Source organism: Panthera tigris, chromosome B3 (assembly GCF_018350195.1).
Source record: "Panthera tigris isolate Pti1 chromosome B3, P.tigris_Pti1_mat1.1, whole genome shotgun sequence".
NCBI classification, from domain to species: Eukaryota; Metazoa; Chordata; class Mammalia; order Carnivora; family Felidae; genus Panthera; species Panthera tigris.
The window spans coordinates 59,799,578-59,827,236 of NC_056665.1; the positions used below are offsets into that span (position 1 = coordinate 59,799,578).

General features: G+C 43.8%; 1 protein-coding gene across 1 annotated transcript; it reads left to right on the forward strand.

Annotated features, from left to right (window-relative positions):
* The first annotated feature begins 4,823 nt into the window (after positions 1-4,823).
* Positions 4,824-27,421, forward strand: TGM7 (transglutaminase 7). Its single transcript, XM_007081792.1, has 13 exons — positions 4,824-4,965; positions 10,570-10,752; positions 11,414-11,659; positions 12,287-12,405; positions 14,032-14,160; positions 14,249-14,426; positions 16,938-17,076; positions 21,771-21,874; positions 22,223-22,465; positions 23,943-24,269; positions 24,660-24,820; positions 26,802-26,935; positions 27,166-27,421. Exons 1-13 carry the CDS (start codon positions 4,824-4,826, stop codon positions 27,419-27,421), a joined length of 2,361 nt encoding a protein of 786 aa, XP_007081854.1.
* The last annotated feature ends 238 nt before the right edge of the window (positions 27,422-27,659 follow it).

Genomic DNA, 27,659 nt, shown 5'->3' on the forward strand with positions numbered 1-27,659 from the left:
GTGATTACTACTATGGAAAAAAACCCACTTCAGCATAGATAAAATAACTGGAAGGAAATTTATCAAAATGTATACTACCCTCCCCCACTAAAAAAATCTATTTTCAATATAGCTTCAATATGAATTAGGACTTTTATTGCACAGATTTTTTTTTTTAATTCTGCCTTCCTCAAAAGAGCATGTATTTCTAATACAAGAGATTCTTGCACCATAAACCAAAGTTTTGTGGGGTTTTTTGAGAAAATAAAGTCCCTGGGATATTCAGTAAACACTTGGTAATGACCAAGTTTGATGCATCCAATTGCGAACCATTTCCTAAACACATTCAACACATTTAAAAAAGCAGAGGATGTGACAGAAAGCTTTGGTTACAGTAGGTGTGGGAATTTTTGATGAATCATACAGATTAACCCAGGGAATTAGGCACCTCTTACATACCTTTGACAGTGACCCGTGAATGAGTAAATAGCTTTATGTTTTCTCTGCATCACTATTCTTTCACCAAACCAAATTATTGCTTCAGGAGTGTTGACTGAATACTTATGCTTCTCTCTTTACACTGTGAATCTGGTAAAATATACTTGTCCAGATTTCTAGTCATGGTCCTCCTACCCCTTTGCTCACCTTCTCTTAAAAATGTTTTTTTCCTTTTGATTAAAAACATCTTACCCTCCAACCATGAAGTTTTTTTTTTTTTTTTGATTCAGAAAAGTATAAATAAGGAAATCACAATCATTCACGATCTCACTGCTTTCGAACCATCACAGTTTAAATTTTCTTCCATCTTTTAAAAATGGGTCCATCTCGGGGCACCTGGGTGGCTCGGGTAGTTAAGCATCCAACTTTGGTTCAGGTCATGATCTTGTGGTTTGTGGGTTCAAGCCCTGCATCTGGCTCTGTGCTGAGAGTTCAGAGCCTGGAGCCCGCTTCGAATTCTGTGTCTCCCTCTCTCTCTCTGCCCCTCCCCCACTTGCGCCCGCTGTCTCTCTTTCTCTCTCTCTCTCTCAAAAATAAACATTAAAAAATAATAAACAAATATAAAAATGGTTCTATCTGTATAAATAACATTTTTTACACCATTGAGATAAGCTGCTCTGTTTTTCTACCCTCCTTTCCAACCCTGCCCTCTCCCCCCCAGTTAACACTGTATTACAGGCATTTCCCTTTGTCACTGGAAACTTTATCAACTTCAGTTTTAATCAATGGCATTGTAGTAGTTCACCATGTCAATATGCTTCGTGTTTTAAGATGTGAAGTTCTCTGGGTCCTAATGGACTGTTCAAACCCGTTTTCGTGACCATTGGTGAATGACATTTCTGCAGGCAGCTCTGTTCCTTACCCAACCCCATCTGGACACTGACTATCTGGCAGTGCCTGACACCAGACTGAGTGGGCTTAGAGTGAATTGGGTCCCAAGACTTGAAGTGACAGAGGTGCAAAGGGACAGATCCAAACCAAACGTTGCCTTCCATATCACTTGAGTCTTCTCAGCTTAAAAAGGAGGCCACAGAAACAAATCCCTCAGCAATTTTTAAAAAGGCTTAGGGCAGAAACTCTTTTCCTTATGTGAAGATGCACCCGGAACAACGGGGAAATTAAGAGCAGGAGGAGTCCTAGGAGGAGGAGGAAACGGCAGCCCCACCCTACCGACTCAGGATGGGAGAAAAGATTCTAGGAGGATGTCTGTAAATGCTCAGAGATGCAATTAGATCTGGAATCTGAATACTGATTAGTTGGAGGGCCCTGGAAGACAGAAGAAGGAGGGAGATGGATCAGAGTGAGTACTGGGAATCTGACTTTTCAGAGGTGCTGAATTAAGAGAGGGGAGACATTTGGAGAAGGGTGGGGGGAGGAGTGGTGGATGAATGGAAGAGACCGGAGAACCTAAATTGAAGGTGATAGTTCATTTTGTTATCTGGCTCCTTCCTCCCATTTCCCCACCTTCATTTGGACAGTGGGACACAGATCGTAGAACCATTCATTTTCTTATGAAGGGATTCAGCTTAACCCTGACACTGTAGACAATCTTTTCTTTAACATCTTGTGACTAGAATGGGCTTGGGAAGTCTGAGGAAGCCCAGAAAGACCTTGACCTTTACCACCAGAGGCCCTTGGTGCTTGGGAAGCCATTTCTTGGCTAATCCTGCAGCTGTGGGAGGACCATCTCTTAGATCCTAGACCTTTCTCCCGGCCTCGCTTCTCCTGTGGCTCTCGGCTCCCCTTGGAGAGCTGCTGCTGCCGCCCTCTTAGCTCAGGCTCCTCTTTGGGTCCCCTTAGTGAAAACAACACTCCAGTCTGGCAGACACTCAGGGCCTGCTGGGAGAGGACACCAAACATGGATTATGTACTTCTTAAAATTGTGTCCAAAATTATATATCACAGAAACTACTAAAGATTATAGACGTACATGGTATTTTAACACAAGCCAGAGTTTAATACAGAAGTCTCAAGACACTTGTTTGTATGCTAGATTCCGGGGTGTTTTTGTGCCAGAGTCTAGGGTATTTTTTCCCCTCGGTTATCCCCAACCTAAGCCTAAATGTTATATTATCTTTTTTTAAAGTATACTTTAATAAAACAATACACAAAAAATATACACTTGTTGAAGAATGTTCAGATATTAGAATTAAAAAAAAAAAAAAAAAAGGCCAAGTCCCCCGTATGTCCTCCCAATCCTGCTCCTTCCTCACAGGAGAGAACTGTTAACAATGTGGCTAACTGCTTCCAAATCATACTAGATTATACAGAATTCTTTGTTTTATTCTAGTGAGATTATATGATACATATTATCCAATGACTTGCTTTCTTAAAAACTTATTCGTATATCTTGGAAATCTTTGCATGCCAGTGCATATTGGTCAATCAAAAATTTCAAACAAATTATAATTTTCCATTCACAGCATATAAATGCAACTTATTTAATAAATTTATTGATTTGTTTAATTTGTTACTATGCCTTATTCGTGGACATTTAGATTGTTTCCAGTGTTTTGTTCTCATGAATAATGCTGCAATGAACATCCCTGCTGATGTAACTTGGTGTATGTGTGCCAGTATGTTTTACATGAAAGATTTTTTTTAAGTTCATTTATTTATTTTGAAAGAGAGACAGAGAGAGAGCACACATGCAGATGGAGGAGGGGCAGAGAGAGAGAATCCCAAGAAGACTCCGTGTTGTCAGCCCAAGCCCAACACGGGGCTTGATCTCACGAAATGTGGGATCATGACCTGAGCTGAAATCAAGGGGCAGATGCTCAACCAATGGAGCCACCCAGACACCCCTATATGAAAGATTTCTAGAAGAGCTGTTAGATCCAAGACAATAGCCACTTTAAGTTTTTGGTTGATCTTGTAGGGGAGGGAAAACTTAACTTTTTTTCCTTCTACCAATTAGGTTCATTGGCTGAGGACCTATAATTAGACTGATAAAAGAAACAGAAAACAAACAAAAGTATATTAACATGTGCATTGCACTTACACGTGCACATGTTACAGAGAAGTGACAAGACAAAGGAAATGGATTTTGAGTCACTAGGGCAGCAAATTGTAGGAGGGTAAACATAGGGGGGAAACTAGTGGAAGAGAAAGGCCAGTTAATAGTTTCTTATGTAGATTTCTCTGGTGCCATCTCTGGGCTGATGAGAGTCTAGAGCTGTCTCTGGTGATGAACTTCTGCCCTTTATGGTAGACAGGGCAGGAGGGACACATTTATAAATTTATGTCCTGCTTTTAAGCAAATAGGGAAAGTGCTGAGAGCTTTTCTTATATCTGCTTCTCAAGTGCCTTCAGCTCAAAATAATCTCTATGCCAAAGTGGCATATTTGGGGATGGCATTTTCTTCTACTCTTTAGTATCAATCAATTTCCTCCAAAAAGTCTATATGAATTTACATTCCCACCATCAATGTATGAGACTGTCCACTTCCATATATAACTTCACAGAATACACTATTATTATTCTTTTAAATATTTTTGAATGGATCAAAGATAAGATCTCATTATTGTTATAGTTTGCATTTCTCTGAAGACTTCTTAATATTTATAGCAACTTTCACATATTATGGATATTAATCCTTTGTTACATTTGCTGCAAAGGACCTAATGATTTAACCTGGGTAGCCATTCTGGGAACACTTCTCTTCTGCCAGCAGCTATTTGAATTGCTGAGTACTAGCTGTTAACAATCACACAACACAGCTACTCATGTAGATATCATTAAAGGAAAATAATGTTTCAAAGAAAGGACTTAGTGGTACATAATTAACTGACAAATAAGGGTTCAGAGTCTGAGAAATTGCAGAGAAGAGAGAGACACAGGTGGACCCTGAAACCGGTTCTGATCTCACCTGCTGACATTTTAGGATGAGGAGGTTGGGATGAATATGTGGTTTTCATCGTGTTCTTTAGACAGGTAGGGCTCTACAGAGAAGCCAGAGGGACTCCTCCCCCACCTCTTTCACCAGAGCAGCTCCTCTTAGAAGCTTTATGCATTTGAATAGAGCAGGATATTCACTTATGAGGGGGGAAAAAAAAGTGAAAACCTCCAGACTGTCACCACAAGCCAGAGGTTAAAAGCTAGGCTCTGAAGTCAAACTGTCTATGTTTGAACGACAATTTTGCCACTTATTATAGGTGACACCTACCTAGTTAACTTAATCTCACTGATCCTCTGTCAGCTCACCTATAATATGGAGTTAATAACATCTTGTTGGGTAGTTATAGGGATAGAAGGACACAATGTATATAAAGCCTGGGGCTTACAGACACTTAGTAAATATTACCCAGCTATAAAACTATTGCTACTACCGGTGCTAGGATATCTCCATGTTCCAAAATGCTTGGGGAGGATTTCGTGGAGAAGTGGATGCTGAGTTTTACTGGAAAAATCGAGACAGTGGGGATGTAGATCCCTACATCCAGAGGTTTGGAGGCCACAACATGAATGAAGCAGAGTTTATGGGCTACCGTGAGATAAAATTGGATAGATAAGTTGGGACCACATTGTGGAGGACAGTGAACACTTCACGAAGAAATTTGTACTTGAACCTTCAAATAATAAGATATTTTTCTTCTTGCACATTCTAAGGAACATAGAAACACTCTGCAGTAATCTCATCGCTTAGGAATCTTCATGGGGTCTCACAAAGATGTATCCTTTTACATTTTTTAAAAGGGAAGAAATGAAAAAGAATGAAGTATTTATCAAAGTCCCAAACTGACAATAACGAGAAGTGGGAAAAGAAAAGACACTGACATAGAAGCTAGACTAAGTGCAGGGACAAGAGCAGGAGAAGAGAAGGAGCCAAAGTGCACCTGACATTTGCTGGCAGGTGCTGGCTCTCACTGCTGGCTGTGCCTGGGATAATTTACCCTTCGCCATCTCTGTCTGGAGCTTTCCAGTCCTTTGCCAGTAGCCTGATTGCCTAGGATGTTGCTGGCTGTGGATTGTTTTAACCTGCCCCAGTCTTCACCCAAACTAGCTTTGCGAAGCACTGGAAGTCAAGGTATTTCAAGTGTTTATTAGCCTGCCACATGACCGTGAGCTTCAGTCCCTCGCACACACAGGGCGGTCCCTCTTTTCTTCTTGCCAACACTTTCGTTTAGGTCCTCTTAGTTTTTTTACCTGGGTTATTGCGACAGAGTCTCACTGCCCTTCCCTCTCTAGACTTTTTTCCCTCTGTCTGTGCTACATACCATAGCTGGATTAATCCTCAACTACAGCTTTGATGGTGCCACTCCTGCTCAGAAACCCGCCTCTAATCAAAGTAACACTTTTCCTTGATACAAAAGGAATACATGTTCAAAGCAAAAGTGTGACAATACCAAAAAACTCAAAGGAAAGAAAAATTTCCCATAATATCACCACCTACAGATAATCTGTAACATACTGGGTTTTAGTCTTTTTATGTAACTTTTTAATACCTCATGAATTATTTCCCCATATTCTTTGTTCTTTTTGTTTGTTATGTTGACATCAGAGGAATAAAGTTTATGTATCCAACACTTACTATAGGATATTTAGGTTGCACTGAACATCCTTATGTTTACATTTTTGTACATAAATTATGATTTTTTTTCTTAGGAAAAATTCCCAGAAGAGGAATTTGTGCCTCAAATGTATTTATGTTTTAAGGCTTTCTTTTCTTTTAAATGTTTATTTTTGAGAGAGAGAGACAGAGTGTGAGCGGGGAAGGGACAGAGAGAGACACACACACAGAATCAGAAGCAGGCTTCAGGCTCTGAGCCATCAGCACAGAGCCTGATGTGGGACTCGAACTTGCGAACTGTGAGGTCATGACCTGAGCTGAAGTTGGATGCTCAACCGACTGAGCCACCCAGGCGCCCCCCTTTTCTTTTATAATAAATATTGATGAGTTGCCCTCAGAAAGGTATACCATTTTATCCTCCCACTGTGGGTAGGTATACCCATTAGTAGTGGATCAAACAGCAGCATCTTGGCCTTGAGTCAAGCCCCCCCTCCCCATCCTGGCCCTGCTGCCCACAGAGGGTTTTCTCCTTCTCTTCCGCCACAGCCCCACTGCTGTCCTGTGAGGCTAGTCTCCTAGTACTTTACCCATGCTGCCCACATTGTACCAGCAAACATCTCAGAGCATTCCCTAGGGAAGGCAGGAAACCTTGAAGATTAAGAGGGAAGGCTCTGGAGCCAACCTACCTGGGTTCAAATCGCAGCTCTACCCTGTACCTTCCTGCATGTGGGCAACACTATTAACACCTCTATCACAGTGTGGTTGTGAGAACATAAATGATTTCAGACACATAAAATGCTTCGGATGGTACTTGGAAGGTAGTAGGTATTCAGTGAACATTAGCGACCATTATCAGCAGCAATTAGGAACCATGCTCCATCCTGGGTGTGGGGGATCCAGGAGTGAGAAGATGGCCAAGGTCTCTACTTCTGTGGAAATAATCCCAGATACTATTAAGTGCCCAGCAGAGAATAAAAAGGGTGTTTTGATGGTGAGCGATAGGGTGGGAGGTGGGGCATCACATTCAGTGGCTGAAGAAAGCCCCTGTGCAGCAGGTACCTCTGAGCTAAGACCCAAGTGGAGAGATGGAGTTGTCTGTGAGAGTAGGGCTGCCTCAGGTTTTGGTCTCAGATGGCAGGAGCTTCAGAACTCATAATAGGCAGATGACTGTTTTAATGTCCTCCCCATCTGCCCCCACACATTTTCAGGATGATAATACATGGGGGTATATTTTGATCCTTCCTTGTCTTTGTATTAGTCAAGCACCGGGAATCATGTGGCCAAGGCTTCCTCTCCTCTTGCTCAAGTCATTAACTCTGGTGGGCCAATGGCCAAGGCAAGAAGGCCTTGTGGGAGTTGACATGTTTTTACTAATTGCTTCTGCTTGATTTCCTGCCTTGTTAAACCTCTTCCTGATCCTTTTGGTTTTTGAATTTTTTTCCTGCTCCCTTGAAGGACCTCCCTCTTGTTCTCTGAAGTCACTGTCTTCCTGACATGAAAAGGCCTTCAGTGAGCCAAATGCATAATGGTGTTAAGTGGAATAAAAAAGAAAACGTGAGTCTCCAATGGACAATAAGTTTTCTCTGTGCACTGCAATCTTAGGCATGGAGAGGAAGGCATCTTCCTTCTTCCTCCTCCCCTTTCCTTCCCAAACCACCCCAGCCTGAGTAAAGGGAGAATTGATCTGCCCTTAGAAGTATGCTTCTAGCTGTGGACAGCAGCCCGGAAAAGGCTGCCCCCAGTCCTGTTCTCTCTTGTGGAAGTGACGTAAGCAGTTCTGTGTGCTTTTCACTGCCTCTTTTGGGTATCTGATCTTTCAGGGTGGAACGGTCACTGGATGTTACACATGGGGTGGAGAAGCTTCCTTTGGAGGCTCCGTAGTTCCTGGTATGAAAATGTCAGGTCCCTCAGGAAAAGATAAGATACAATCAGTATCTAGGCCAGTTGCTTTCAAACTTTTTGACTCTGACCCACAGTTTACATCATGACCCAGTTACACATAAAATTATTCTTCCTCTCCTTATGTGTGCTACATTGTGATATTTTCTATTTAAAAAAAAATATTGGTCACATTTCTCTGAATTGATTTTGCAAACTACTAATGGATTGGACCTGATGTTTAAAAAATGCTGCTAAGTAACTCAAAGGCATCCGTGTTAGATCTCGTCCTGACTTCTCTGGTTGCAATAATATAATTATTTAAGTGCCTAAGTTACAATAAGAGGTTTAAAAACTTTGTACTATTTGATCCAGTGATTCATCTTTGAATCTGCCTCAATGAAAGATGGTTACAAGAAGGGGGATCAAGGGACCATCACGCACATTCTGTTTTCAGTCAAATGTTTAACAAGGTTGTGGGAAAGATACAAATATGAAAGTTGGATTTGATTTTAGGCTGTGAAGGAAAATTTTAAACACTTAATCCCATTTCCTCAGATGAAGTATCAGATGTAGTCACAGCTAGTTGAACAACTATACTTAAAGAGTATTTCCTAATAACTTAGCATTAACCTGGAAGAAAACTCCAACATGATACTCCATTGGTGTCTGACTTAAGCCCTAATGCTTAGAACCATCTTATTAGCAATGTCTCGGATGAAGACCTGGAAAACAGTTTAGGCAGTGCCCAGATGGCAACGTAAAGCATTTGGGTGAAAGAACAAGGATTTAAGAATTCCAGCCAGGTAGGAAAGATGGGCCAAAACTATCAAAGTGAACTAATTTAGCAAAAACATAAAGAATCAGTGTGGAAGTTCAGAATGTGAATGGCACAAAAACTGGTAGGTGCTAAAATTTGTGTTTCCTCTAGGATGCGGTTTGGCAGCATCCCCGGCCTCTACCCCAAGTTGTGACAACCAAAAATGTATCCAGACATTGCTACATGTCCTTCAGGGGACAGAATTTCTCCACTGGAGAACCACTGAGATAAACTGATGTGCTACTAGGGAAAAAGATCAAATGGATTTTTGTTTACAGTAAGCGCAGTAAATATCACCAGCAAAAATGACTCAGGGGCGCCTGGGTGGCTCAGTTGGTTAAGTGTCCAACTTTGGCTAAGGTCACGATCTCCCAGTTTGTGGGTTCAAGCCCCGCGTCGGACTTTATACTGACAGCTCAGAAGCCTGCTTTGGATTGTGCATCTCCCTCTCTCTCTGCCCCTCCCCCACTCGCATGCTGTCTCTCTCTCTCTCATTCTCTCTCTCTCAAAAATAAAAATAAATAAACATCAAAATTTTTTAAAAAAAATAACAAAGTGGGGCACCTGGGTGGCTCAGTCGGTTGAGCGTCCGACTTCAGCTCAGGTCATGATCTCGCAGCTCGTGAGTTCGAGCCCTGCGTTGGGCTCTGTGCTGACAACTCAGAGACTGGAGCCTGTTTCAGATTCGTCTCCCTCTCTCTCTGTCCCAACCCACTCGCATTCTGTCTCTGTCTCTCTCAAAAATAAATAAACATTAAAAAAAATTTTTAAAATAACAAAGCAAATACAATCTGAGGCTGTGTCATTACTAGCACTAAGAGCAATTAATGATTACTGAGTGCTTACTCCGTACCTGCCACTACCAGAAGTCCTTTACCTGTGAATCTTCACTCAATGCTCACACGGACCCTATGGGGTAGGAATACCACTGTCTCTATTTTGCAGCTGAGGACACTGATGTCTCTGGGTATTAAGTGACTTGCTCAAGGTCTCAGAGCTAAGGTAGTGACAGCCCACACTCTGGCCAGTTGTGCTATGAGAGTCTTTAAACTGTACGCTAGGTACACACACAGTAGCTTCCTGGGAAGAGTCAGTGCCCTCATACACCCAGAGCATGGCTGAGAGGTGAGAAAGAAGCTACCTACCCAGCATCTTAAGCAGGGACTTGCCTGTAGCTGAGGTCACAGCCTCTAGTCAGCTCACTGACTTAATTCATACAAAATTCTAATATGTTCTTTCTTCTATCAGCATGATAATAGAGTAACTTTTGGAAAGACTGTCAACAAAAGTGGTTAATAGCATGTGGTGGCACTTCATAGATTAAGTGTCAATTATCTGGAAACATTTCTCTTCCTGGGACCCTAATTTTGTTTTGTTTTGTTTTTTTTTAATGTTTAGTTATTTTTGAGAGGGTGAGAGACAGAGTGCCAGTGAGGGAGGGGCAGAGAGGGAGGGAGGGGCAGAGAGGGAGGGAGACACAGAATCTGAAGCAGGCTCTAGGCTCTGAGCTAGTCAGCACAGAGCCTGAGGCAGGGCTTGAACTCACAAATGTTGAGAGTATGACCTGAGCTGAAGTCGGACGCTTAACCTAATGAGCCACCCAGGTGCCCCTTGGGGCCCTCAGTTTTGAGCCCTATAGCTCTGGGTCCAGGTGCAGAGTCACCAGGATCACAATCTTCCCACTCCAGGGTTGGGGCCTGCTAAACTGCCAAGGCTAAGTTGTGAAACTAGCAGGCAGGGGTGGCAGAAGGGCTCAGGTGTAGACAGTAATCCTACCGAAGTCAGAGCCAGGTGCCGCAGAAATGATTGAGAAGTGTTGGGGGATGTTGAACGTGGGGAGCCACAGCTGGGCAGTGACCTGTCTCCTCTCCTGATACCCCTCCAGTGGCAGCCTTGAAGTTCAGGTCTGTGGACTTGCAGAGCCCAAGAAACAACCAGGAGCATCACACACAGGAGATGGGCCTGAAGCGGCTTGTTGTACGCCGGGGCCAGTCCTTTCTGCTCCAACTACATTTCAGCCGACCCTTCCACTTTGGGACAGACTACCTCACCTTTGTGGCTGAGACGGGTGAGTTCACCCTGCCCTAAGGCAAAATTCACCTGTAGGGCTCCCACCTCCCCTTCTTGAGTGCTCCCTCCCCTCCCTCTTCCTGGGATCCCCAGGACCCTCTAAGTGCTCACCTGATAAGTGACATTAAAGAAAGATTTGGCCAACTCAGCAAATTGAAACTGTGATGATAACAGCCATTTTTTTTTAAGTTTATTTACTTTGATAGAGAGAGAACACAAGCTGGCGAGGGGCAGAGAGAAGGAGAGACAGAATCCCAAGTAGGCTCTGTGCAGAGCCTGATGTGGGGCTCTGTGAGATCATGACCTGAGCTGAGATCAAGAGTCAGATGTTTATCCAACTGGGCCACCCAGGCACCCTGATAACAGCCAATTTTTAAATGCACAATAGGCACTGTGCTGAAACTTCATATATATTATATAATTTAATCCCCATGACAGGAGTTTTAGCTTTCAGGTACTATGATGATCCCATTTTACAGATAAAAATACCTGAGGCCCACAGATCTTCAGTGGCTTGCCCAAAGACATCCAGTGGCAATAAAAGCCTTAAACCAAAAGGATTAGCCAGTGGTGGAAGAAGGTGAGGGTCCTCCTAGCCCCCTGGAATCATGTCACATAGATTTTAAACCTCACTGAGGGGTCATTTGTCTCTCACACAGGACCAGCGCCCACGGAATTGCTGGGAACCCGAGCCACCTTCTCCCTTACCCAGGCTCGACAAGGGAATGTCTGGAGTGCTTCTAACTTCACCATTGACACCAACTCACTCTTTGTCTCCCTTTTTACACCATCCAATGCAGTCGTTGGTCCCTACACTCTGAAGATAGAGATCTCTCAGGGCCAGGGTCACAGTGTGACTCACCCATTGGGAACTTTCATCCTGCTTTTTAACCCTTGGAATGCAGGTACAACTGCTTCGCAGGCTGTAATGACAACCTGATCCACTAGGAAGGCTCAGGGAGGTTCTTCTGAGAAAGCCCAGAAGATAAAAGCTGCTTATCTATGCCATACCACGTGCTCACTGAAAACCATCTTTAAAAAAAGAATTTTAATGGCATGATGAAAATTCTTGTGGTGTGATGTGTAGTGAAAGAGATTAGGAAACGGAACACAGTGTGATCTTAATTGTATTACATGTACGTGGACAGAAAGAGTGGCAGGAATATACCAAACTGTAGTGGTGGGTGTCTGTGAGGTGTGGGAATGAGTGATTTTCATTATCTGCATTCCGTCATCCATATTTTCCAAGTCTCTACAATAGGCTTTCCACTTTTACAATCAGGAAATGATAATCATTATGTTTTAAAGTACAGATTATATCACTGGCCTCTAGAAGAGCATTATAGACTTTTAAGGGCTCCAGTTTCCATTTCTATTGCCACCAACCCATTCCTTCCCCTATTATCCAGCAAGACACTGTCATTACTGTATTTTATTTTATTTTATTTTGTTTTATTTTATTTTATTTATTATTATTATTTTTTTATTTCTCTGTTTGTCTTTTGCCCCCTCTCCTACTCTTAACCACTCAGAGGATGATGTCTACCTGCCAAGTGAAATACTATTGCAGGAGTATATCATGATGGACTATGGCTTTGTTTACAAGGGTCATGAAAGATTCATCACCTCCTGGCCCTGGAACTATGGGCAGGTAATACTGTCACCAGAAATGGGGCCTGGGGCAGGTCTCCTTATGCTGGTTCTTAATCAACTCTATTAGCTCACAAAAGGCCACTAACAAATGTCACAGTGTGTGGTGCAGGGCCAATTTCCCAACCAGTAAGAGGGGAAAGGAAGGAAGGGGAGATATCTTTCAAGTTTTTAATATTTTATATAAAAAACTTAAAACATTATCCAAGTAGACAGGATACTAAAATGAACCTGTCTCTCAGCTCCAGTAATGAGCAATTTATGGTGAATCTTATTCCATCTATACCAGAGGTTTGCAAACTAGAGTCCACTGACTGTTCTTGTGTGGTTCATGAGTTAAAATGGTTTTTGTGTTTTTAAGTTGTTGAAAAAGAACTCAAAATTTTTTTGTGATATGCAAATTATATGAAGTTCAAGCTGTGGTGTCCATAAATGACATTTTACGGGAACACAGCCATGCTCATTCACTTAAGTATCACCTGTGGCTGTGTTAATGCTACAGTGGTAGAGTTGTGTAGCTGAGACAGAGACCCCACAGCCTGCAAAAGCTAAAATACTTACTATCTGGTCCTTTACAGAAAAAGTTTGCCATTCCCTGGTCTGTACTGTCCCCATCCCTCCAAACTCATCACTGGAAGTTTTGAAAGGAATTTATAGATACCATATCACTTAATAGAGTACTACTTTGATTATAGCTCTAAAAGATAAAAACTCTTCCTGAAAAAGTGAATATTATCATAACTGAAAAAATAGACAACAATTCTTTAATAACATCAAATATCCTGTCAGTGTACAAACGGCAGGACCTTTGGCTCTGGGCAACTTTTCCACTTTCAACCAGTAAATATGACTGGTATACTTTCTGCCTCCCTCCCACTGACATCTCAGCCCCATCCACACTCACCAGGAGGGTGGTGGGGAGGGAGTGGGGAGACTGTGTGCTCCAACTGTGACAATTTGTGTGATTTTTTGAAACGGAGACATATGTCTGCATCCCCACCTCTCCCTCACTCACCTGTGCACATCACAGCTGCAAAGACCCAGCATTCTCCATACTTTACATAGGCATATGTATCAAGTATATGTTATAAACTTATGTCATGAACCTACACTGGCTTCTCCTGGGTTCCCAGCAGCTGAACTCCTCTACTTGATTTCAAGGCTCCCATACTCTTCTCCCTCACCTTTCACAGCTGCCCTGTTTTTATCCATCTGGTCTTTCCTACTCCCTCATGTCCTCCAGAAAAGAGAACCTCTAAGCCCCTGTCCTGGGCAGCACCATACTCAAAGACCTCAGGTGAACATCCCCACCCTGCTCTCTTCCTGTCTACCTGGCCCTTCCAAGCCTACTGGTGCTAATGGCCTTCTCTGATCTCTTGTCAACAGGGATCCCTCACCTCCAAATTCTGTCTGCATTTCCCATTAGAGCCACTCAGGTTCATTTTCCAGAATTCTGAATCTCATACACTCCCAATTTGACTTATAAGCTCTTTGAAGGCAGGACCTTGTCTTATATTTAACCCCATCCTCATCTCCAGCACATACACACCATCCCTCAAAGCCTGTGTTATTGACTTGAAGTTTTAGGACACTCTTCTCTTTTCTCTCCCTTGAAATCACTTGGAAGTTTGAAGAGGACATCATAGATATCTGCTTTGAGATCTTGAACAAGAGCCTGTACTTCTTAGAGAACCCATCCAAAGACTACTCCCAGCGGAATGACCCTGTGTACGTCTGCAGGGTGGTGAGTGCCATGGTAAGAACAGAAACTCTCCCGGCCCTGTCTGAGGACAATCTGAGCTTCCCTAGGGCACTGTGGGGACCCGCCTGTCTGTCCTTTGCAGATCAACAGCAACGATGACAACGGTGTGCTGCAGGGAAACTGGGGAGAGGACTACTCCAGGGGGGTCAGCCCGCTGGAGTGGAATGGCAGCGTAGCCATCCTGCGGCAGTGGTTAGCCAGGGGCAGGCAGCCTGTGAAGTATGGACAGTGCTGGGTCTTTGCAGCTGTGATGTGCACAGGTGAGTGAGGGAGAGATGGGGATGCAGAAGCATTCATTTAATTTTTGTGATGACCCTTTGAAGTCGGGCTCTGGTTATCTCCATTTTCACATAAGTTAACTGTGGCCTGACCATAGCCCCACAGCTAAGAGATGGTGCACACAGGGACTCTCACCCAGCACACTCCATACTCTTGGGGACTCCTGCATATTTTCCTAGGAGGGAGGTTGACCCGTCACAATCACTCTGCAGTCTCCTTGATGGCAGTTAGACTATTAAAATAGTCACTTGGATAAAGAAGAGTGTGGCCCCAAAGTGGAAGCAAAGGCAGCTTCTCTCTGCCACTGCTCAGGTTTCTCAGCTCCTGGTGAGCCTGGAGTCAGGGACAGCTGGGGGAAGCTTGAAGTACAAGCAAATGGTCTGGGAAAGTCTGATCCCACCTGTAGGCAGAGCTGGCGGCTCCCAAATACTTCTTGGAGAGTTTCTTGAGGAGTTACAATAGGAGATTTGCTACTTTGCTAACTACCCACATGGAGCATCAGTGTTTTTTGCATTACCATTTATTTATGATTTAGTGCAAAGGTGTTGATCGGATTATCTGTGAGGATGAGGGAAAGACAGAATACTGAGGTGTCTGCCTGTCTTGCCCCATGCAAGGCAGGAGTACCTTACACATGCTACTTGTTGTGTTGTGATGCTCAGTGTTTGCTGAGTGAATGGACTGACTCTGAATTGGAGGATGAGGGAGCAAAGAACAGAGAAGACAGAGACAGGGGCCAAAGACAAAGTTCTAGATTTTTCTGAGAGGGGCAGCATAGCTTGGCAGATATGTACAGGTGCTACAGATAGACGAGATGTTTAAATCTGAGTATTCAAACAGAGTGACCTCACTTTGCTCATTCATTTTCCCTGGAAAATGCTCAGCACAGCACCAGCATTTAATATGGCCACATTTGTCTTGGGCTAGGAAGTCCCTGGTTAGGCAGGTGTTGTAGAGGAGAGCTTGGGCCCTTAGACCCTGGGATGAGAGGGAGAAGGTCTAGGTCTGCATCCTTACTCCATCTTGAAGCCTCTCCCCACTCCCAGGCCCTAAAGTTCTGGGGCCATTGAGGAAGGGGACAGCTGCTCCCACACAGCCTCTGGCCACTTGCAGTCCTGCTCTAGCTGTCACCCCTGCAGAGAGGTTATGAAAAGCTCAGGAGATGTGCTGGGAGTAGAGAAGTGACTGTGAGCACATGGCTGGCTCCCTTTGGGACTCTTGAATCAATTGTAACAAAAAGATTGGTCAATCTCAATAGTCCTCTTACTTTTCAAAGCACTATAATCCTCCCAGCAGCCTCAGGAGGCACCCACTGCTGGTCCTGAGCTGGAGAGGGATAGGATAAACTTGTCTGAACTCCTCGCCTCGCTGGCTGAGGTGGAGACCTATGTTCCAAAGGTCACATCTGGCTCTTGGCTTGATTTTACTTGGCCTTGGGAAGGTGTGTGTGTGTGTGTGTGTGTGTGTGTGTGTGTGTGTGCGCGCGCGCGCGCTTACGCTTGGGTGTGGTGATGGTGTAGGTGATGTAATATCTACTTTGTGTGAGTAGATCTTAACTACTTAAGTGAAATCTTAAGATCTTAACTCAGTTTTGGGGGCACCTGGGTAGCTCAGTAGGTTGAGCGTCCAACTTGGGCTCTCAGGGCATGATCTCAAGGTTCATGAGTTCAAGCCTTGCATTGGGTTTGCTGCTATCAGCACAGAGCCCGCTTCAGATCCTGTCTCCCTCTCTCTCTGCCCCTCCCCAGCTTGAGCTCTCTCAAAGATAAATAAAACATTTAAAAAAAAAAAGAAAAAGATCTTTACTCAGCATTAAAAAGCCTTTGTAGTACTATCCTGAGATGCCACAAGAGGATGCTGTTGCCTTATCAAAGATGGCTATTGCCTCATTGTACAAACAAGTTCCTTCTGTCTCTGATGTCTTCCAATTATTTCTATGTCTATCTTGCCCTTCTATCCTTTCTCTGATTTCTTTCTTACCTCCTCCAAATCCTTGTATTTCAGTAGAATTACAGATTCAGAATTTCAGAATTGAAAATCATCTGTTTCAATTCCTTATTTTGTTACACACAAGGAGACTAAGGCCCAGAGAAGTTAAGCCACACAGCTTCTCTTCTAAAACAGGCCACAAGGCCTGAAGTTTTTTATTTTCTTTCAAATTAGCAAATGTTTTAGGTTCTCTGTTTTTAATCTGGAAAGCTGCTGAATGGAAAAAGCGCTAAATAATAAATTGAGTTGCTTATTGTTGTTTTAAGTAACCTTCAAACGATTTCTTTTTCCTAGTGGGATGGAGACCATCAATGGGGCAGGTAGGCAGCAGGGTTCTGGGCCTGGGTGCAGTGCTTTGAGAATAAAGGACTTACAGGTATGGATCTGCAAGAATCTTGGCCTTCTTTCTCTCCTCCAGCTTAAAAGTTAGAAAGCATGCACGGGGAGCTAACGATTCTGCTTGAAATGAACTCAGTGATTCTCCATGTTTTCTTTCTCTTTAGTAATGAGATGTTTAGGTATTCCAACCCGTGTGGTTTCCAATTTTCGTTCTGCACACAACATGGACAGGAACTTGACCGTCGACACCTACTATGACCAAAATGCAGAGATGCTGCCTACTCAGAAGCGAGACAAAATATGGTAAGGGACACCATCTCAAACACATCTCTCTCCATGTCAGGAAGGGTAAGGAAGCTCTGACCTGGTTCTCTCTAGTTTTGAGGCAATATCATCCTTTATCTTGTTGCTGGTGCCCAGAGAGCAATTCCCTAACCTAGGAGACTGTTCTGGCTAATTACATCATCACACTAAACTCCCTTCAGAAATATAAGACTATGGGATAACATTCTGAAGCCCACAACCAAAAAAATTGATTTTGTGTTCTGTGAACACTAACTTCAAAATCTTTATGCATCTTACATGACTCTTCCTTCTTTGAGCCATCTGTTTGTGCCATTCTCTGTTTCTCCTCCGGGCAAAGCCTACACTTGCTGCTTTTGTCCACTTCCTCAGTCTCTCCTGTTTCCTCCTCTATCCACCTCACTCCCTCTGTGTGTGTGTGTGTGTGTGTGTGTGTGTGTGTGTGTGTGTGCCTTTATTTCTGGATCTCTGATCTCTTCCCCTGGCTCCCTTCTCCTCTGCTGTACTGTAAATCTGGTGTCATGTTTTTCCTTTTCCAGCCAGTTTCCAGGTCAGATCTTTGGGTTGTGTGAGAGCTAGTGGCAATCCTTGGAGCCCCTCCCACTCTGAGCTCCTAAAGGGCTGAAGAACCCCCGATTCAATCAGCAGTGGTGTATCTGAGAAGGCTATATCACTTATGTAGCATTCGGTGTGTGAATGCATAACCTGAATCTAATTATGAGAAAGCCTCAGATAAGCTCAAAATGAATATAGCTCTGGCAAATAAATACTGAATTCAAAATTTCAATGTAATAAAACAAAGGCTGAGAAACTGCTCCAGATCAAGGTAGACAAAGGAGACAGGACAGCTAAATGCAATGTGTGATCCTAGACTGGGTGGTAAAGAATGTAATAAAGGACACTATTCGAATTCTACCAAACATTTAAAGAGTTAATGCCTATTCTCTTGAAGCTGTTCCAAAAAATAGAAATGGAAGGAAAACTTCCAAACTCTTTCTATGAAGCCAGCATTACCTTGTTTCCAAAACCAGACAAAGACCTAACTAAAAAGGAGAACTATAGACCAATTTCCCTAATGAACATGGACACAAAAATCCTCAACAAGATACTAGCCAACTGGATCCAGCAATACATGAAAAAAATTATTCACCACGACCAAGTGGGATTTATACCTGGGATGCAGGGTTGGTTCAATATCCACAAAACAATCAATGTGATTCATCACATCAATAAAAGAAAGGACAAGAACCACATGATCCTCTCAGTAGATGCAGAGAAAGCATTTGACAAAATACAGCATCCTTTCTGATAAAAACCCTCAAGAAAGTAGGGATAGAAGGATCATACCTCAAGATCATAAAATCCGTATATGAAAGACCCAATGCTAATACCATCCTCAATGGGGAAAAACTGAGAGCTTTCCCCCTAAGATCAGGAACAAGACAGGGGTGTCCACTCTCACCACTATTATTCAACATAATATTGGAAGTCCTAGCCTCAGCAATCAGACAACACAAAGGAATAAAAGGCATCCAAATCAGTCAGGAAGAGGTCAAACTTTCACTCTTTGCAGATGACATGATACTCTATATGGAAAATCAAAAAAATTCCACCAAAAACCTGCTAGAACTGACCCATGAATTCAGCAAAGTCACAGGATATAAAATCAATGCACAGAAATTGGTTGCATTCCCATACACCAACAATGAAGCAACAGAAGGAGAAATCAAGGAATTGATCCCATTTAAAATTGCACCCAAACCCATAAAATACTTAGGAATAAACCTAACCAAAGAGGTGAAAAATCTATACACTGAAAACTATAGAAAGCTTATGAAAGAAATTGAAGACACACACAAAAAAAAAAATGGAAAAAGATTCCATGCTCCTGGATAGGAAGAACAAATATTTTTAAAATGTCAATACTACCCAAAGCAATCTACATACTCAATGCAATCCCTATCAAAATACCAGCATTCTTTACAGAGCTAAAACAAACAATCCTAAAATTTGTATGGAACCAGAAAACACCCCAAATAGCCAAAGCAATCTTGAAAAAGAAAACCAAAGCTAGAGGCATCACAATCCCGGACTTCAAGCTGCATTACAAAGCCATAATCATCAAGACAGTATGGTACTGACACAAAAACAGACACTCAGATCAATGAAACACAATAGGGAACCCACATATGGACCCACAAATGTATGGCCAACCAATTTTTGACAAAGCAGGAAAGAATATCCAATGGAATAAAAACAGTCTCTTCAGCAAGTGGTGCTGGGAAAACTGGACAGTGACATGCAGAAAAATGAACCTGGACCACTTTCTTACACCATACACAAAAATAAACTCAAAATGGATGAAAGACCTAAATATAAGACAGGAAGCCATCAAAATCCTCAAGGAGAAAGCAGGCAAGAAACTCTTTGACCTTGGTTGCAGCAAATTTTTACTCAACATGTCTCCAGAGGCAAGGGAAACAAAAGCAAAAATGAACTGTTGGGACCTCATCAAAATAAAAAGCTTCTGCACAGCAAAGGAAACAATCAGCAAAACTAAAAGGCAACCGACGGAATGGGAGAAGATATTTGCAAATGACATATCAGATAAAGGGTTAGTATCCAAAATCTATAGAGAACTTATCAAACTCAACACCCAAAAAACAAATAATCCAGTGAAGAAATGGGCAAAAGACATGAATAGACACTTCTCCAAAGAAGTTCGACATCCAGATGGCCAACCAACACATGAAAAAATGCTCAACATCACTCATCATCAGGGAAATACAAATCAAAAGCACAATGAGATACCGCCTCACACCTGTCAGAATGGCTAACGTTAACAACTCAGGCAACAACAGATGTTGGCAAGGATGCAGAGAGAGAGGATCTCTTTTGCACTCCTGGTGGGAATGCAAACTGGTGCAGCCATTCTGGAAAACAGTATGGAGATTCCTCAAAAAATTAAAAATAGAACTACTCTATGACCTAGCAATTGCACTACTAGGTATTTATCCAAAGGATACAGGTATGCTGTTTTGAAGGGGCACATGCACCCCAATGTTTATAGCAGCACTATCAACAATAGCTAAAGTATGGAAAGAGCCCAAATGTCCATCAATGGATGAATGGATAAAGCAGATGTGGTATATATATACAATGGAGTATTACTCAGCAATCAAAAAGAATGAAATCTTGCCATTTGCAACTATGCGGATGGAACTGGAGGGTATTATGCTAAGTGAAATTAGTCAGAGAAAGACAAATATCATATGACTTCACTCATATGAGGACTTTAAGATACAAAACACATGAACATAAGGAAAGGGAAGCAAAAATAATATAAAAACAGGGAGGGGGACAAAACACAAGAGACTCTTAAATATGGAGAACAAACAGGGTTACTGGAGGGGTTGTGGGAGGGGGGATGGGCTAAATGGGTAATGGGAATTAGGAATCTGCTCCTGAAATCATTGTTGCACTATATGCTAACTAATTTGGATGTAAATTAAAAGCTAAAAAATAAAAAAAAGAAGATGTGGTAGATATATACATAATGGAGTATTACTCGGCAATGAAAAAGAATGAAATCTTGCCATTTGCAACTACGTGGATGGAACTAGAAGTATTATGCTAAGCGGAATTAGAGAAAGACAAATATCATATGACTTCACTCATATGAGGACTTTAAGATACAAAACAGATGAATATAGGAGAAGGGAAGCAAAAATAATATAAAAACAGGGAGGGGGACAAAACATAAGAGACTATTAAATATGTAGAACAAACAAAGGGTTGCTGGAAGGGTTGTGGGAGGTGGAATGGGCTAAATGGGTGAGGTGCATTATTCTTGAAATCATTGTTGCACTATATACTAACTTGGATGTAAATTAAAAAAAAAATAAATAGGACAATATTTGGTCGATTGATAAAATTGAAATATAGACAGTAAATTAGATAAAATATTATATCAATAAGAAATGCGTGGGGTTGATAACTGTAAGGGAAGATCTCCATTCTTAGAAAATACACACTGAAGTAAAAAACAAAAGAAAAAATGTATTGATAATCTTCAAATCCATACTGAAAGAAAGCCAATGATAAAGCAAATGAAGCGAAATGTTAACGATAGATAACTTGGGTATATGGGTATTTTTTGTAATTCTTAAAAATGTTTATTTATTTTTGAAAGAGAGACAGAGACATGAGCGGGGGAGGGGGGGCAGAGAGAGAGGGAGACCCGGAATCCAAAGCAGACTCCAGGCTCTGAGCTGTCAGCACAGAGCTCAGTGCGGGGCTTGAACTTATGAACTGTGAGATCATGACCTGCACTGAAGTCTGATGCTTAACTGATTGAGCCACCCAGGCACCCCTGGGTATTTTTTGTAGTATTCTTGCAACTTTACTGTAAGCTTAAAATTACTTCCAAATAAAGAGTAAAAAAAAGGGGGGGATATAATTAGTACATAACAACTTTGTACAGTGCCATATAGTACCTAGATTTTTCATGGGTGATCACTTCATAATTTATACAAATGTTAAATCACTATGTTGTACACCTGAAAATAATACAATATAGTATGTCAATTACATTTTAAATTTTAAAAACAACAATATAAAGCTCTCAATATAGTGTCTGATACCTGACAAATCCAGGAAAATGTGAATCTTCATTTCCTTACTCTTCTCTGCAGGAATTTTCATGTCTGGAATGAGTGCTGGATGATCCGGAAAGATCTCCCACCAGGATACAATGGGTGGCAAGTTCTGGACCCCACTCCCCAGCAAACCAGCAGCGGTGAGTGAGGGCCACTGTGGAAGGATCTGGGCTCCGTGGGGGTGCTGAGCAGGGGGACTGATCACATGAGCAGGAGGCCAGAAAGGGGTAGTATTTTTTCTTACTTCATTGCCTTCAGCTGGGTGACCCAGATGACTTGCAGGACCTTGTTTTCTCACCTGCAAAGTGGGGAAGCTGATAAATGCCACAGGTGGCTGTGAGGATCGGATGAATTTGTGGGAACCTGAGAGCGCTCGGTGTGTGAGGGTTTTCTCCATCCCATCCCCTTACCTGCCCTCGCCACCACCAGCCGGCCCAGTCCACATGCTAGCAGCTGTCAGCTGTCCTCAACTTCTGTTCCTTCCACAGGGATATTCTGCTGCGGCCCTGCTTCTGTGAAGGCCATCAGGGAAGGGGAGGTTCACCTGCCCTATGACACCCCATTTGTGTACGCCGAGGTGAATGCTGATGAAGTCATTTGGCTCTTCAGAGATGGTCAGGCCCAGGAAATCCTGGACCATAATACCCATTCCATTGGGAAGGAAATCAGCACCAAGATGGTAGGGTCAGCTAAGCGACAGAACATTACCAGCTCCTACAAGTATCCAGAAGGTGCTTGGGGCCCTGGGGTTTCAGGGTGGGTGGACATGACGTCTGTTGTGTTCTTCCCAGTGAGAACGGCTCATGCCTGTTAAAACCAACACCACCTGATCACCTCCTCCTCATCGCAAACTCCCAGGGGCTTTCCTGGACCCTGGCCGTGTGGGCCTAGGGCTGCTGGACTGAGCAATAAAAACAGAGAGTGCCCAGTTAAATCTGAATTCCAGATCAGTTCAGATAAGCAAATATTTCATTAGTATAAGTGTGTCCCAAATATAGCATGTAATATACTTAAACAAAAATTATTATATACCTGAAATTCAAATGGAATGTTCTTTATTATTATGGCAACTCTGTCCTAGGGTCATATCATGGTCTCCTTACATCATGGCAGTGGGGGTGGCAGCAAGGAGGGAGGTGGACACTTAAGGAGGGAAAGGAAGGACACCTGGCCTGTGGAAGGGAGTAGATGTCCCTGTGGAGAAGGCCAGGGTGGCATCAGGCTGCCTGAGTACCAACAATGCTGCTATGTTGGTACTGCTATGTTCTAGTGGTATAAGCCTGGATGTGTTCTTAACATCCCTGTGCCTCCACCTCCTCATCTGTAAAATGGGTTAATGATACCTCAGAGGGCTACTGTGAGGGCAGCTGAGTATACAGAGAAAGCACTTGGAGCAATGCCTCTGGCGCATAGTAACTTTACTAGAAAAGTCCACAATTTGGGATGAGTTGGAGTTCAACCTGAATGTTGAGTAGACCCCAGGAGCAAGAGATGAAGACCCACTTAAAAGATTTGAGCATGTATTTTATTTATTTATTTATTTTTTACCTTTTATTTTATTTTATTTTTTTCTTCAATATATGAAACTTATTGTCAAATTAGTTTCCATACAACACCCAGTGCTCATCCCAAAAGGTGCCCTCCTCAATACCCATCACCCACCCTCCCCGCCCTCCCAACCCCCCATCAACCCTCAGTTTGTTCTCAGTTTTTAAGAGTCTCTTGAGCATGTATTTTAGAAGTGAGGATGTTGATGCGGTGGGGGAGGGGGGAAAGCCTTTGGCTTTGATGATGATGATGGCAGTGATGATGGTGACAATACTGATGACAAAGAACAGTACTGGGTACTTATATTCAGCAACTCATTTAACTCAAATTTTTGGCAACTCTATGAGGCAAGGAGATATATCTGGGTTATAAATGAAAGAATTGAGCACCAAGGGATTAAGGGACACCTAGCTGAGCAAGATTTGAATGCAGCACCAAGCAATATACCAATCCCCTGTTCTCAGCCACGATGCTGTATTGTCTCCTTATGTGGCTCCTTATGTGTAGCTATTGTCTCCTTATGTAGCTGTATTGTCTCCTTATGTAGCTTCCCTTTGGGAAGGGAGCTGGAAGTTTCTGGGTGGCTTGTTTCCCAAAGAAGGCCACTGGTCCTCTCAACCCCTCCTCACTGAGGTCTTTCCTGGCTCTCCTTTCTGCCAGGATCCCCTGAGGAGCGATCTGTGTTCATGAAGGCTTCCCAGAAAATGCTGGGCCCAGGAAGGGCCTCCTCACCCTTCCTGGATCTGCTGGGGTCCAGGGGGTCTCAGGATCAGCCAGCCCAGCTGCAGCTTCACCTGGCCAGGACGCCTGAGTGGGGCCAGGACCTGTTGCTGAAGCTGCATGCCCTGAGGGTGCCAGACAGAGTCCACCCCCGGGGTCCCATCAGACTGGTGGTGCACTTCTGCGCACAGGCCCTGCTGCACCAGGGTGGCACCCAGGAGCCCCTCTGGAGGCAAACAGTGCACTTGAACCTGGACTTTGGGGAGGGTGAGTATGAAAAAGGCCTGGAAAATCACCTATAGGGATGGGAGCTGTGGGGTCATGAAAAAAGCTGGGATGGTTCAGCCAGATTACACAGAGATCCCTGCACCCCAATACACACGTGCCAGGTAGTGAAGCTGTTGTTGGCAGGGGGTCACATATGCCATGTGCTGTACCTCTGACACTATCCCACTAGGTGAGACATAGCAATGACTTCTGGGGGCAATAGGTATAGGTTAAGTACACTGTATCTTTCTCTTTGTTATGCACACATACTTTCACACACATACAGACTCACACACATAGTCTCTCACACATACAAATTTCCGTGTGTGTGTGTGTGTGTGTGTGTGTGTCTTTGTTTCCAGACTCAAGATGTCTTTTGTCTGTGCTTAGAGATACAGTGGCCGCTCTTGCTACCCTACGACAATTATAGAAACAAGCTGACAGATGAGAAGCTGATCCGTGTGTCTGGCATTGCCAAGGTGGAGGATGTGGGGAGGTCCATGCTGGTCCTAAAAGATATCTCTCTGGAACCTCCCAATTTATCTATTGAGGTAAGGTGTCTTGGACAGAAATTGGAGCCCGGAAGCCCTCTGACTCACCCGACCCAGGGGCTGGGGCTACAGCAGTGAATGAGATACAGTCCCTGCTTCAGACACCAAATAGATGATTAAAGCACAGTATGGTGTTGTCTTGTCCTCTGTGCAAAGTGCAGGGCAGAGTGGAAGTCTTCCCAGAGGAAGTGACATTTCGTGGAGGATGCATAGGCAGACACTGTCCAGAGAAATGAGATGGAGATGAAAGCATTTTAAGCAGGGAGATAGCTTTGCAGAGGCAGAGAGGCAGGAGAGGCATGGCTGGGAGATTGAGTAGAGGAGCCGGATTTGAGAAAAACCACAAGTGAAATTCCAAAGGTGACTGCAGATAACACAGGGTTGACAGGGAAGAGGGAGGACACATGAAAGGAGCCTCAGATTTGAGTTCTAAGATTGTGTGGCTGGCAAGGTCATTACAGGTGGAAGAAGGATAAATGGACGGCAGAAATATTCCCCATCTCCCGTTACCAGGGTTTTCCTTCCCTCAAAGCCTCCTTTCTCCATCTCCCCTCCTGTTCTAAAGAACTTGCCCACTGCCTGATCCCAACCTGGCTTTGCACCTGCTGGATTTGTTAGTGGCACACTCCACCCCAACCAGAATGAGTAGCTCCACATCATAAACCATGTGACCACCTGACAGTTTTCACCTGGGCGTGTTGTCAGGCCACGGTGCAGCAAACAGTGGGCAGAATCACAGCCTGGTGCTGAGGCGAGGACCCTGCCCCCATTACCCAGAGCCCTGGTTACAAACAAGATCCAATGCAAACACATCAGAACCAGAGTAGACTATCAATTGGTCCCCACAGTTAAGGGAACTGGGGATGATTTGTGTGAGTATGAAGGATAGGACAAGGGATTTGTTTCTTTCATTTGAATTTTAGAGAAGTCAGGATGGGTTCTTACTTTTTCTTAATTCTCTGTTTGAGGCAGAACATGCCTCGAGTATGATCTGGGTGGTCAGGACCCATTTTAGTTCAACATACGTTCATCAAATATCCACCACCTTGTTGGCACTGCACTAGGCACTGGGCTCGAGAAGTGAGTAGGATAGAGACCCTGCCTCCCACTCACAGGCCAAGGCCATGCTGCCCTATGACACAGACCTCACGTGGGATGCACAGAACACACCTGGGGAAACTCAAGAGTGTTTCTACTGTCAGAACAACGTGGGGGAAAGATCCTGGCTGGGGTCTGGGACACCTGGCTCAGGTCCTGGCTCTGCCATATCATGTGACATTGGCCTCAGAAGGATAGTGCTAGGGGTACCTGGGTGGTTCCGTCAGTTAAGCATCTGACTCTTGGTTTGGGCTCAGGTTGTGATCTAGCGGTTCATTAGTTTGAGCCCTGTATCAGGGTCTGCACTGATGGTGCTGAGCCTGCTTGAGATTCTCTTTCTCCCTCTCTCTCTCTGCCCCTCCCCTGCTTGTGGTCCCTCTCTCTCTCAAAATAAATAAGTAAATGGAAAAAAAAGAAAGATATCACTGATAGCATATGGATGGTGCATATAGCACCACTTCTTATCCCATGCCTGTGTCAGACGCTACTAGTCAGTCGTAACTCTCTGACTCTGGATCTGTCCTCAGGATCCTTTTCAACACGCCATTTCTATTAGCCATGATGAACAGATTGGAGCTGGCACTTTAGTTGAAATCTAATTGCCATCCTGAACTAGATGGTGGGGAGGGAAATAGATTTCAACTTGGTGCCAATTCCCAATTGGCAGTGGCTTCCTGAAGCATTGTGACTTTCTAAGACAGGTCAGGATATTTGTTAACCTTGAATACTCTTCGGCTTACATTCTTCTCTCCCAATTGCAGTGGTTTAGCAGTAAGGAAGCAGTCCCTGGTGGTGAAGAGAAGGACAGTGGAATGTGGGTATTGAACTGGAGTGTGGAAATGAGGCCAGTTGCCCACAATATCCCTGTCTTCTCTCCTCACAGGTGTCTAAAAGGGCCGAGGTGGGCAAGGCACTGAGAGTCCACATCACCCTCACCAATACCCTAATGACTGCTCTGAGTAACTGCATGATGGTGCTGGAGGGAAGTGGCCTCATTGATGGGCAGATATCCAAAAAGTAAGTACCGTCTGTCTCATGCTGGTCTCTGACAAGGGGTAACTTGTGGGGTCATAGGTCGGTCCTTTGTCTCCTGAATGGTGCCTACTCGCCCCCACTTTCCCACCCTCCTTGGGGAAGGTTGACCTTGGTGGTGTTGGGGGGTGGGAGGTGCTTACTCCAAGAGGGGTAACTATATCACCCATCCCAGCAGTTACTTAAGGCTCTAACAGGCTCTTTTTGACTTTCAGCATTGGGACTCTGGTGGCTGGACACACCATCCACATTCAACTGGACCTCTACCCCATCAAAACTGGACCACGCCAGCTGCAAGTCCTCATCAGCAGCAACGAGATCAAGGAGATCAAGGGCTATAAGGACATCTTTGTTGCTGCAGCCAGGGTTTCTTCAGCCCCGCCCCGCCCTGCCCCGTACTCTCCCAACCACCCCCTCCCGTCTCTCCCTGAGCCCAGCACCCTTCCTACTGCTCCCCTCTTCATCCCCTAGCCCCTTCCCTACCCCCCACTCCTGATACCTTTCCAGCCCTCTGGCAGCCCCACCTTGGCCTTTTCTGCTCCTGAAGGTGTAATGTTATCTTTGCCCCTTCTCTGTCCGGTTCCTGGCCTGCTTGGGGTGAATGAAGCACTATTAGAACCTCTGTGCATCTTGGGAAGAGACAATAAAGACCTCTTAATTTATCAACAGTGTTCTCTCTTCTGTGCTAAGAACCTACTTATTGCTGCTG

Excerpts from the sequence above, each read along its gene's own strand:
- TGM7 (XM_007081792.1), top strand. The coding sequence starts at position 4,824 with ATGTTCCAAAATGCTTGGGGAGGATTTCGTGGAGAAGTGGATGCTGAG. Across the intron at positions 14,427-16,937 it reads TGCAGCTGTGATGTGCACAG|TAATGAGATGTTTAGGTATT; the intron begins GTGAGTGAGGGA and ends CTTTCTCTTTAG. Across the intron at positions 24,270-24,659 it reads GAACCTGGACTTTGGGGAGG|AGATACAGTGGCCGCTCTTG; the intron begins GTGAGTATGAAA and ends GTCTGTGCTTAG.